General features: G+C 47.6%; 2 protein-coding genes across 10 annotated transcripts in view; one reads left to right on the top strand and one right to left on the bottom strand.

The window, feature by feature from the left end:
• LOC144178171 (CLIP-associating protein 1-B-like) overlaps positions 1–12,639 on the bottom strand; it is a 208,316-nt gene that overhangs the window by 91,224 nt on the left and 104,453 nt on the right. The window lies entirely within an intron of this gene.
• LOC144178175 (uncharacterized) lies at positions 175–10,932 on the top strand. 2 transcript variants are annotated; one of them, XM_077705802.1, is made up of 6 exons: positions 175–434; positions 2,136–2,297; positions 4,682–4,834; positions 6,646–6,762; positions 9,636–9,670; positions 9,898–10,932. In XM_077705802.1, the coding sequence occupies exons 1-4, from the start codon at positions 428–430 to the stop codon at positions 6,756–6,758; spliced, it is 435 nt and encodes a 144-aa protein (XP_077561928.1). In that variant the 5' UTR covers positions 175–427; the 3' UTR covers positions 6,759–6,762; positions 9,636–9,670; positions 9,898–10,932. The 2 variants fall into 2 exon arrangements, with proteins under 2 accessions (XP_077561928.1, XP_077561927.1); XM_077705801.1 differs by lacking the exon at positions 9,636–9,670 and having other exon boundaries at positions 176–434; positions 9,898–10,919.

The raw sequence follows: 12,639 nt of genomic DNA, 5'->3' as shown, positions 1-12,639 counted from the left end.
GGTTTGTAACCCGCTAATAAATTATGTTCATTATTACAACCAAAATGATTGAGTTTTCATGTATCGCTTCATCGGCTTCATCTTCTGGCATCAACCAACGCCGCCTATATAGGCCGACTGAAGCCGTAGCCAGCCGTAGCCGCAGCCCTCACTGTTGCAACACACATGGCAACGCACATTACGCCGCGTTTCTTTTCTTGCGCTGGTCGATCGTTGTCGTATGCACGTAGTGTGACCGAGTAACAAAGCGTAACCGTGTAACGTTTTCGTTCAGTATGTTTTGGAAGGTAGAAGAGAAGTCGTTGGGCCTACGGACGAGCGTAGTTTTTTTGTGGTGGACGTCGACGACTACGAGCGTGGCGTGGGAAGTGTTTTGGCTCGGCGACAGCGAGACGCGGGAAGATTATTCGACGGCACCATCGTTCACATGACCGGTAAGTGTTCTTACCCTTAAATTGTGCATAACAGTGTCTGAGCGCTTTTTAGCAGTTTTACATCTGCCACTACCGCAGAAAGTAAGGAATGAATATCGGCATGCCGGCTGTGCCGTCGGAAGGCGCGGAGATCCGCTTCACAGTATATGGCGCCGACGCCGAAGAAAATGGCTCGTATTACCACCTTGCACATTTTCCACGTAACACGCTCTATTCAGGACTGTGCTGGCTACCAGTTAGTCGGGTTAGGAATTCATCTGCATTGTTCGTGTCGGCGTCGAGTAGTCGCCAAGCCACATTCTCACGTACAGTCGGCAAAAGGCTTTAACGCGCGAGCGGCGTGCTCCGGAGTGCGCGGGAGACACGTAGTGATAACGCCTGGTTTAAGATAGGTAGAATGTGTGCATGCGAGGCCCGTATCAGCGCGATGGCTGTGTCCCTCCTCGCTGCACTCGTCGCCTTGGCTTCCACGCCTTCTTTTACCGTAATAAGCGCTGTGTGCCTGCGCTGCCGGGCCGGAAAACAAAACTGGAGATTACCCGCCTTAACGCTCGTTGTGCGAGTTTTTCGTCTGCGTTAGCCTTGGCGCACAGCTGTTCATTGCGTTATCGTTCCGCCAATAGCTGCATGAGTCCCTTGAGCGCCACTGTCCGGTTTCAGGGCTCGGCTTTGCATGTCACTGCTGACGGGCTCACGCCACAATACTCCGTGCACTGTGCAAGCGATCACGGCCCGATATCTAGTTACTAGTTATCGTGTGTAGTAGGTGTTTTTTACTAAGTTGTATTGCGCATATTTGCATTCCTTCCCACCTGCAATGTTCCCATGTATGTGTCACTTCAAGTGACTTTTTTTGCACATTCTCTTCTTTTTCTCTTTATTTGCTGTTCCGTTCTTTCAAAGTTCATTCAAAGTTTGATGTTCCCTTACAGTTCTGTCGCGACACTCACCCTTTGTTACCCCCCTTACACAATGCCCTGCAACAAGGGCCTGTAAGGTATTTTTAAATAATAATAATAATACTATAAAACACCGGCAGCGATGCGTTTTCTGCTATTGTCGTTCGTTGTCTCGCATACAGGAAAACACTCCTGTCTAAATTGTGTAGGGCGCCGCAAAAAAAGCGTTGCGCGTAGTTAAACGCAGCCAATGCTCTACTACCAATCGCTCATTTCCGCTATTGTTTCCCGGCCCGGCAGTGCAGGCAGCGCTTCTCACGACGAAAGAAGTTACGGAATTGAAGGCGACGGGCACAGCGACAAGGGAAAGAACCGTCGCGCTGATGCGGGTCGCGCATGCTCGCATTCTACCGGTGTCAAACCAGGCGTTCTCACTAAGTGTCTCGCGCGCAGTCTAGAGCACGTCGCTCGCGCGTTATAGACAAGCCTTTTGCCGACTGTACGAGCTTCGAAATCGTGGTTTTTCTGTGAAGGCCGTCTTGCCAGCAGCCACTGCAGTAATGTTATTTGTAAATGCTCTTATCGAACATGACGCACATAAATGCCAAGGCGCTAGAATAGCCACCGCTTTCAGGTATGTTTATTAGGGGAAGTCAATATTTGCATGAAAGTTGACCTCATAACTATCATTAAACACGTGTAAAATGACACTGAAGTGTGCTTGTTGCTCTAAATAGGTGTCATTATGGTGGACGAGGCTCGGAACAAGTATGGCATGTTATCTCTTGACCTCTCATTGCAGGCAGACAAAACAACTGCGAAGGCAGAGAAAAGATCAGCGAAGGTCGACATCATTCTTCGAGCTGCCGCAAGGGACCAAGACCTTGTAGCAGTTTTAAGGAAGAGGGTCGTGCAATTGGAGGCCGAGATGCGGGGGCTGCGATCACTCAACATGGAGTGGCCGGCAAGTTCTTTTCACCAGTGCGTAAACAATGCTCCATCTGTGTGCATGGCTTCTTATCACTATTATGAGCTAAGCAACGTACCAGATACTGCAGTTGCTATCATGCTTAGTTGGCTGTAATGTCAACTGTTGCAGGAAGGTTTCACTTCCTCAAACATGTGGCATTACCATCTAAGGAGCCTACAGCCTGATTGAACAAGTTCCTTTCTTTGGGTGGGTGAAAACAAAACTGCCCTGCAGCACGACCTTGTCACGTGGCTTCTATACGAAGATTTTGAGCTATTGGTTTATCTAGTTGCTAGCCATGGCCTTTTTGCAGGCACTGCATAAATTACTGCCCGTTGAAAGTGCTTTACTCGCTGTAAAGGATTTTGACAATGAGATTGTTTGGAAGAGAAGGCCTAGTAAAAAAAAATTCATAAAACTGCAATTCCAGCGAAAGTGCAGGAACACGGCAATGCTGTTTTATGTTTTGTAGCAGACTTGCTAACAATGTGACTATGAGTGGGCAACACAACTTATTGCTCTATATTTTTCATACAGCCCCAACCCTAAAAGTGACTTGTTAGTCTCATAAAAGGACAATCTGCACCTATGTAGAATGACTTGTTTGCGATTTTGTGCGTGCTGAGAATGGTATTGACCAAACTTTAAATTCCTTTAAAAGCGGAGCAATTTATTAAAGGCTGTGGCTAGCGTTCCGTCCAGACGGAACGATATACAAGTGCTAAAGTTCCGTTGAGACGGAACGGGGCGCTGCGGGTTATGCTTCCGTCCAGACGGAATACGTCTGAGCGCTTAGCGTTCGCCGGCGTGAAATTTGTACAGTTCCGTCTAGGTGAAAGGAAAACCGGCTGATTAGACGACGTGCTCAGTCTTCAGATTTGGTGTAGGCGTTGTGCTTCGGATAATGGCAGTATTGTACCGGGTTCGATTCCCCGGACATGCTTGTTTTTTTTTTTGGTTTTTTTTTTTGTTTTTTTTTTTCCCCTTTGCGTGGTTGAGCCAGCGTTTTGCAACAGTTAACTTCTTGCCCACTTTGGAATTGACGCGGGGAGAGCAGTCGGTCTTGATTTCGCACTCAACCGGCTGCTCCGCTACCGCTCAATAGAGCCAAGGCCGACGTGTCCATCGCCAGAGTTCCGATCACCTCTAGTTCGTAATGGTGATTCGTAACGGTGACTCTAGCTAGTCAATGAGCAGAAGTGGTTTGACCGGTAGGGTAAAAATCTACAAAACTCAAGAAAGGCGATCGGACGGAGCATTTTCTGCCCGCGAAAATGCGCCGCGCACGCCACAGGCGTGCTGACGCTGCAGCGGAACCACTGGTACGCTGCGACCAGCGCGGCCAGTGGCAGGAACATGGCGGCGGCTTCGGCCGCGAAGTGGTGTAGGGAAACTATGGTGTCGGGAGCACGAGCGACCGCTCAAAATGCCGCTCAAGACATGCACGAAGTTGCTTGAGCGGTAAAGGAGCTTATAATTTTGGGCGAGAACGGTACTACAAAACATCATCCGCACAGCTAGTGAAAGCGCCCATGCAGTATCTGCCGGGGTGGTGGCCTAAAATCTCTGGCGGTCTATGCTGGCGGAGCCAGCCGGCTGAGTCGAGCGCTTCGAAACTGCCGTCATGAGGCGCGTGCCTCCCCAATGGCGCAAGTCGCAGGCTCCTCCCACTGCCGCGCGCGACGCGCGTCATTTTCCGAGTGAGGCAGCTAGAAGACGCGGGCGTCAAAAAAAAAACCCCGCTTCACAACAAGCAGCGAGGGCAGTCGTTCTTGATATTTACCCAGCTGAATGAACCGCTTCCGCTCATTGACTAGCCAGAAGAACCGTTAATTAGTAATCACCATTACGAACTAGAGGCGATCGGAACTCTGGCGATGGACACGTCGGCCTTGGCTCTATTGAGCGGTAGCGGAGCAGCCGGTTGAGTGCGAAATCAAGACCGACTGCTCTCACCGCGTCAATTGTAAAGTGGGCAAGAAGTTAGCTGTTGCATAACGCTGGCACAACCACGCAAAAAAAAGAAAAACCAAGCATGTCCGGGGGCAATCGAACCCGGTACAATACTGCCATTATCCAAGGAGCAACCCCTACACCACATCTGAAGGTGGAGCAGGGCATCTAATCAGCCGGTTTTGCTTTTGTCCGGACAGAATTGTACAAATTTCACGCCGGCTCCGTCGGGACGGAACGCTAAGCTCTCAGTTGTATTCCGTCTGGAGGGAAGGATAACCCGCAGCGCCCTGTTCCGTCTGGACGGAACTTTAGCACTTGTATATCGTTCCGTCTGGACGGAACGCTAGCCACAGCCTTTATTAAAACTGATTGCCTGTACTGCGTATTGTTTTAAGAGTGCAACACTTTTTCATGTGACTCAGGCACCTCTCCAGGGAGTGAAAAGAGTGGACATGGCCTGCAGCTCCCTGCCAGCATGAGCCCTGCAGAACCACCAGCACCCGACACCAGCTGCGCCAGCACGAGCCTGGCGGCACTACCAGCACGAGCCCTCTATGGCGCTGGCTGTGAAGAAAGTAGGTGTTTAACGCTTTCTTTCTGTTAGTCCCAGAACTTGGCTTGTTTTTGCTACTGTAGAAAGTAATCGTTTTGTAAAACATGGGGTATGTTCGCCAAACAGGGTCACGTAAGACAACTCCAAAGCGGCGGACTGCTGTGCAGCTACAACAAGCATAGTGTGCCCAGTACCAACAGCAGTGCTCATCAAATTTCTATGCTTATGTGTATTTTGTACTTTTATTGTTTCTCGCACCATTCGTACTGCTGTAAAATGAATATGCATTGCATTTATGCGCAAATAGCTCATTTGGAAAGCTTGCAAGCCGTACCTAATTTGTGTTTGCTTTTGCCGGCCTCAGCCAATCGCACAGCTGGGCACATAGGATATCTAGGTTCTGTTGCGGGAAATTAGCTAGTGGGTTGCATGGCCATTCCCTTTTTCCCTACTTATATAGCTTATTTGGGTGAAGCACACATTAAAAGTAGTGTCACTATGATCTTAACGTGGCAATCTTTCGAATGAACCAAACTTGTGATGTGTCTGCATGGCCCCTTTAGCTGAAAGTTTTACAAGCTGGCATATACTTTTGGAGAGAAGTTTTATGAGTGTAATGTTATGCTCTGCAGTAATATAAATGAGAAAAGCACCACTTTGTTAGCACGGGGAGCATTCGTTTTACTGCGAAACAGTCTGTGTTTCAAACCCCCCCCCTTCGGGTTTTATTCCAGTGAAGCCATTTTCTGCTCTTGTCGTTTTTGCTAAGCACACACATACAGTGTGTTGCGACGATAACTGGAACACTTTAAAAATTTTTCCCGAGCGATCCGCCGCTCTGTTCACGCTCAAACTTCACACAAAGGTCGCATTTTGTGGTCTATTTTGTTTGACACCGGGAACAACAACGGTACTTACCTGTTTATTCTGAAAATAAATAAAAACGATTTTCGCCTATGGGAAAATGGCGGTGATTTGGACATGCGAGCCCGAAAACCGGGTTTTCTGATCGTCTGTTAGCTCATTTCTAGGTGCATTTTCTGATCGTCTGCTGCACCATTTGGCTCCGTACGTGAATCCCAAACGTGCGTTTCACTCTGCAGGTGGTTCCGTCGTTCCAACATCAACTTGCGCTGGCTCGCACGTTCAAATCAGCGGCCATTTTCCCATAGGCGAAAATCGTTTTCATTTATTTTCAGAATAAACAGGTAAGTACCGTTGTTGTTCCCGGTGTCAAACAAAATAGACCACAAAATGCGACCTTTGTGTGAAGTTTGAGCGCGAACAGAGCGGCGGATCGCTCAGGAAAAATTTTTAAAGTGTTCCAGTTATCGTTGCAACACCCTGTATAAGCGGTTGCTGGTTTACGCGTGCACATGTGGGGACCAGAGGAAGGAGGGTAGGTCGTGCATGCAAAACTATAGGTTTCACACCCTCTTACATGTGGAGCCTTACACATGGATGTCGAACAGCCAAATGCGACCTGTCTGGTGTCTTCACTGGTCGAGCAAATTGGGTTGTGTGCTACGCACACAGTAAGGGAAACAGACAGCCCCATGTTTGTTTTCTAGAATAAAGCTCGAGTCTGTCCAAGTTTAATTCAGTAAAACGACTGGTAAGTATGCTGCCTTGCAAATTATGAACAAACGTGGTTTGTTTCGTGCACTTCGTCGACTGCGCCCGGCTTCGCAGCTCATCTATGTGGAGCCATTGTGTTTCGTTCTACGAAATGGCAGAGGTTAAAAACACAGTTTTGGCAGTCTAATTTGCAGTCTTTTTACGTTGTTTGCCATTGTCTTGCATTACATGTATTGTTTTGTTCTATTGATGCAGATCCCTTCTGGCACTACCTGCAGATGAAGGGCTGCGAACCAGGGGACATGAGCAAGCGACACATGCTGCTAGTGAGATATCTAGCACGAGGGTCCGTGGATCTGCACCAATAAGAAGGTACATGTTTACTAATTTGGTTGCTGGAAACCTAGGCCAGTGTCTCTACTGTTTTAAAGGGACCCTGCAGCACTTGCCATCGACTACTCGGAATGTAGTTTGGGGTAAAGTCTATTGTCCTACAAAACGCCCTTCCAAGAATTATGAAAAGCCCTTTACTGTCACCGAAACTATGCACGATTAGAAATCACGCATAGTTGTTCTCTCTCAACTCGACTGCGGACAACGCAACGAAAGCTGTGTGCTCTCTCCTGGAGAGGGGGGTGGCTTGCAGCGTTCCCTTCGGCGTCCTTGGACATATCATAGGCTGGGGAGTATTCTCTGCAACGTGGGGGAGGGGGGGAGTCAATTCTGGTTTGGTGCCACAAAAAAGCAGGCATGGCTGCCTGCTTGCAAGTGCGCGCTCAGGCTGGTAGAGCGTTTTTGAAGCAATAAGCAATTGTTGCCTAGTGGTCTCGTTGAAAGGAGAGTATTGAGTTTTTCACTCAAACTCCGTGCGCACTCAGCAAAAGAAATACCAAACTGCGCGTGCATGTTTAGGCATAGAAGAGATTGGTACACAGCGCCGATGACGGCGAATCCTCACAAGAAATGTGAGAAATGAGTCGCAAAGTTGACCAGCGACAGCCAATTGAACAGCCATGGCCGCAATGACGTCATTTAGGCCATGCCAAGAGCGAAGAGTGCGCGGTTGGTTTTTCCCCGTCTTTCGCGATTTGTGTGCTCACCGCTTCACATAGACTGGTAATATTTGGCTCAGGTATTCCTGGCAGTGTAATCTAAACATTGTGCAGGTTTACTGGCACTGTTTAAAGAGTGTTCCAGGGTCCTTTTAATCCAAAATGGTCAGTTACTGAAACAGAGGCATTTTTGATTGTCTGCATTGATAGTTTGTTTGTCTAAATTGACACGGCAACTACGCACCTCGACTGAGAAGACTGCAGTTCACGCTGCGCGCAAATTTTGCATTAGGGAGTATCGGCACTTTTTCTTTTTAATGTGTTTAATTTGCTGAACTTTTATCGTTGCTTAACTTTACTTAGAGATTTATGAGCTGGCTTATATATAACTCTTTGGGGAAAGTTTTATGAGTACCTATGATGTCACACTGTAGTAATTTAACTCTCGTTAGCACTGGAAAATTGACCGATTTTTAGGGGTCCAAGAAAAAAATTTTTTCTGCAAAATCATTGGCAGCAAAACCTCTTCCCAGCGAGCAAGTCTACTGGGGAGGTCCGTTCCACGCGGGGGGATGAGGGCACGTGTGGCGCGACGCAGATCCTCCTTCCGTCGGAGAAAGTTTTCTAGTGGACCACAATGGCCCCCTCCAAGGTACTGTTAACCAGTGGATTCAAATTATTCACAGCATTGTGCACTATCGTTAGGGCCTCAAAGAGTCAGACACACTTAAAATATGCCAGCAATACTGATTACTAGATCCCCAAATCCAACGCCGTATCTTGAAACAAAAGAAATGAAGGAAGCTCACACTAACGCGTAAGACATGAAGGTAGCAAAGCTGTAGCCAGCCTTCCCGACCATCACGAAGGTTTAAAACCACGATTGCAGCAGATTTGCTTCTTCGCTGGCTCAACGACCTTTACACCATCATCGTAAGAACTAATTAAGATAAAAAAAATTACCACGCGTGGTGCCCGTGCCATGCAGTGAAGTCCAACCTGCGTTTCAACATGGGCAATTTTGGGTGGTTCCCTGGAAGAAATCTGGCGATTTGACATTATCAGAGGCACCAATGTGTCCCCGTGTGACGTAAAAACATTTTGTCAGTGACTGACTGCATTTACAGCCAGCACAGTATTCGGGACAAGCACGCGATGCGGAAAAACATGCATGGAGTTGAAAACGTAACTCCGTGGTTGATGCTTGTTGACGTTCACTGTCAGTTATCGCTAAAAACAAACTTGCGGTTTATCATCACCTTCTGACTCGCTATTGTAGCCTTGCTTACAGAAATGCGGTGCAATGCGCTAAAATCGTGCCCCGCAAACTTTGCCCAAGTAGCTGTTGTGCGATAATAAAGATCAGCACTATGAGCCTCATGCATTGCAGCGCACCTAACATTTTTGAAATGAAACAGTACAAAAGGTATTGGAGACTCCATCCGAATAGACATTTCAATTAAGGAGCAGCACTAGACCTCTGGAGATACCCTTGTATGGAAACGAAACTGGCAGGCGGACAGCTGGGGGTGTGTAAAGCCGGTTTGAAGTGCTCTTTTCGTCGGAACTGATATCTGGTGACTGGGCGTTATCTTTTGACTTGCATCGGAAGTTCTTATTGCAGAAAACGTTTTAGGGTGGGGGGGAAATCAGGAGTGGCATGCTTTTTTTTTTTGTGAGGATGTTTAGCGGATGCTCAAGGCACCATGGCAGGTAGGCTTGAAGTTGAGTAACTGCAGGGTAACGCTAAATATGAATTTCGCGATGCAGAAACAAAACCGAAACTGTTGTTAACTGTTTGAATGGTCCTGTGGTAAGTAGAACTACAACACAACTAAGAACAATGTGCGCAAAGGCAATAAGACTGCCTAAAATCGTGAAGTAACTTTGCAAATGGGCACTGCTTGATATTTTCAGCCGATTTCAGGGGTTATTACTGTGTGACTGCAAACCTGACGTTTAAAAATTATCATCTGATTCACCCTTCATGCCAAAACCAAACGCTGATGCAGAGTACCTACGGTTGGCATGCATTGTTCTTTAGTAGCAGTGACGCGCAAAGACCACTCCCCTTTCTGCACCCATGTGATGCAAATGCATGTCAAAAATCACGTTTTTGTTGAAAAATGAAAACAAAACTGATTTTGAAAGGACATTTTCTGAGCTAAGTCCTAATGGCTTGACTTGTTCCAGAATTGCCAGGAACGCTGTGGAAAGGGGCTTGCAAGGTATCGTTTAAATTGAATGTTTTTGAATAGGCACAGTAATGTGAAAAGCACTTTATCAGCAATAGAGAGCACTTCTTATTGCTCAGCATGCAGAAGCGTGTTTAGCTTTTATAAAATGGCGCAGTTTAAGGACACAGTATTAGCAGTATGATTTTCAGTCTTTTTGTGCTGCCTGTCATTGTCTTGCATCAATGTTCGTTTTTTTTTTTTTTTTTCTATCGATGCAGGTTCCTTCTGGCATTACCTCCGAGTGAAGGTCTGCGATCAAGCTGAAATGCACAAGCGCCGCAAGCTTCTGGCTAGATATCTCGCGCAGAATTTCGCTGATCTGCGCCGATAGGAGGTACATGGGCTTATTTGCCAATTTGGCTCGTGTGAACACCAGAGCCAGTGTCTCTACCGTCTTAATACTAAACAGTCATTGTGAGAAATGGCGGCATTTTTAATGGTGGATGTAATTTGCAATGTCGTTTTTGTGCTTCATGAGGTGTGCATTGATAGTTTTTTTGTGGCTTTCTGCAGCTGTACAATTCATTAGTGGCAGCCTGTAGCTATTGGTGGCTTTTCCCTGGGAATGTAGTGTATTTACTATAAGGTTTTTGCAGCTTCAGACAACTTTGCAGCGTTAGAATTGCGCGGATCATCCATAATGTGTGTAGTTAGGGACGCTGCACTTTCAGCCTTCGGCAAGCCAATTCTAATGGTACTTGTACTTGTTTTTTCGAGCCTGGAGCTGTGTGTGCATGAAGGAAACTAAAATAAAATTTTTGTATTCTCTTCAGTTTGCCTGTGCATGGGCTCGTGGCATATTTGGGCTGTCTTAACTGTTCACTTACAGTGGACAGCCCAAATACAGTGCTAGGCTGGATTCAAAAATACTGATATTTGCTGCAACAGAATTGTTATGAATGCATTGTGCGACAGGTCAGGACTGCAAGACGCCAGGAATACATAACACAGCATCAGGACTTCGACAAGACAGGCATGATTCTCGCAGTAGAGCATCAGAACTGTGACATACTACAGGATTACTACAGGACTACGACATACTACAAGATCACTACAGGATTACTACAGGGCTACGACATACTACTGGATCACTACAGGTTTACTACAGGACTATGACATACTACAGGACTACAACACACGATAAAACAACAAAATTGCTACAGGAATACTACACACGACAAATGTCAGAATGACGACACAACACGACGACTGTACGACAAGACTACGACGATACGACTGTACGACACGCAAAAATACGACAAACGACGTACTACAGAAATTTTTCTGTTGTCATTTTCGACTGGGAACTCCATCTTTCGTGTCCACGATGTACGATCGCGGCTCGGCTGCAGCAGACTTGGCCAAAGTGGGGCGATGTTGAAGTCGTTCGAAGGCTTCTGGAGAGAGTACAGATTCATCTGCGCCCGTGTCTATTTTAAATTTCAAAGGTTGTCCTTGTACCATGATGGTAGCTTCCCAGTTGTGGATGCCAGGTGAGCTCACGGTGCCAAGAAACGCACATTTGGATTCCTGATCGGCGCCTTGAACAATGTCCACCCTTTTGGAGAGGCATACGGACGAAAAGTGTCCCTCTTTGTGGCACGAGTTGCATTTTGCGTCCTTTGCTGGGCAGGTAGATCGGGAGTGCGAACCTCTACCACACCAACGGCAAGGCCTAGGGACCTGAGATGTGTTAGCCGTGGGTCTGCCTTGACTCGAGTCAGAAGGTGCTTTGCGTGTGTCTTGCCGCTGTGCACGACGTGTAGCGCCCACCTTGTTGACGGTTGGCAGGTCGGGGTGAAGCTCTGCCTGCTGTTGCCCGACCGTTTCGAGCTGGCGTGCTGCTTCCAGGGCTTTCTGAAGCGTTAGGTCGGGGTCGAGCTGCAGTCTGGCAGACAACTTTTTGTCACGAATGCCCACGACTAAGCGGTCACGGACCAGTTGCTCCTGAAGGCTGCCGTACTCACAATGCTGGGACAGTGCGTGAAGCGCCGTCGCAAAGTCTTCGGCAGACTCCCCTTCTCCTTGCACCCGCGTGTTGAAGCGTGCTCGCTCGTAGATCACGTTGCGGCGAGGAATGAAGTATTTCTCGAAGCGGTACATCACGATGCTAAATTTCTTTGCTTCGTCTGGGGCGAGCTCAAATGTGCTGAAGATGTCCTCAGCCTTGTCCCCCATGATGTAGAGCAAGGCATCTCCTTGGTGTTCTTCCGGCTTCGCGCTTAGGCCTGACGTCGTGTAGAAGCGTTCAAACCTTCTCCGCCATTTCGGCCACTCGTTGGGTGAAGAAAAGCAAAAGGGATCGGGAGGCTGAATAATGAACGACGACATACTTGGAAAAGCAACTGAAGGCGTTTCTGTTGGTCGGTGTGGCCTCTGTTTTCCGTGGCTTTGCAGTCACTCCTCTTGATGGAGGCAAAGGCCGCAAGGCCTAACTCGGCGCGGTGTTGCGGCGGTCCGTCGTGGCTTGCTGGGCGTTGTCCAGTTTACCGTGGTCCTTGCAGGCTGGGTTTGTGGCGATGCTCTCACTCATCTTCTGACACCGTGTTTTAAGGACGGTCGCAGGTGCACGCCGTAAGCAAGAGGCAGACCCGGGAGCTCCGCGTCACCAGTTTATTACAAGAGCGAACTGTTCTAGAAATCTCTCGCGCTGCCAGTTCACGCGCATTGCCCGCGATGTTGCTGCGATTGCCAATCGACATGGGAGGTTGACCATACAACACCGTTTGTTTTGGTTTTTAGAGCGCTAATTATTGCATTAAACCAATGCGAACTACGGTTCATTAAAATGATCTTTTCTGGAATATACAAGAACTGCTTTAAACATGTACCAGTTTTCATCAACCAAACGATTTTCAAAATTTTTCATACATTTATAAATCGGGTTGTCAGTAGCAGCAAAAGTGGCTTTTCCATTTTTTTGGTTTGTCGGACGAATGATGAGATGGCACATTCAGTGG

The sequence above is a fragment of the Haemaphysalis longicornis genome, unplaced genomic scaffold, assembly GCF_048455015.1.
Source record: "Haemaphysalis longicornis isolate Haplotype H1 unplaced genomic scaffold, Haemaphysalis longicornis Haplotype H1 scaffold_4, whole genome shotgun sequence".
NCBI classification, from domain to species: Eukaryota; Metazoa; Arthropoda; class Arachnida; order Ixodida; family Ixodidae; genus Haemaphysalis; species Haemaphysalis longicornis.
This window is presented reverse-complemented; position numbering and strand designations above follow the sequence as displayed.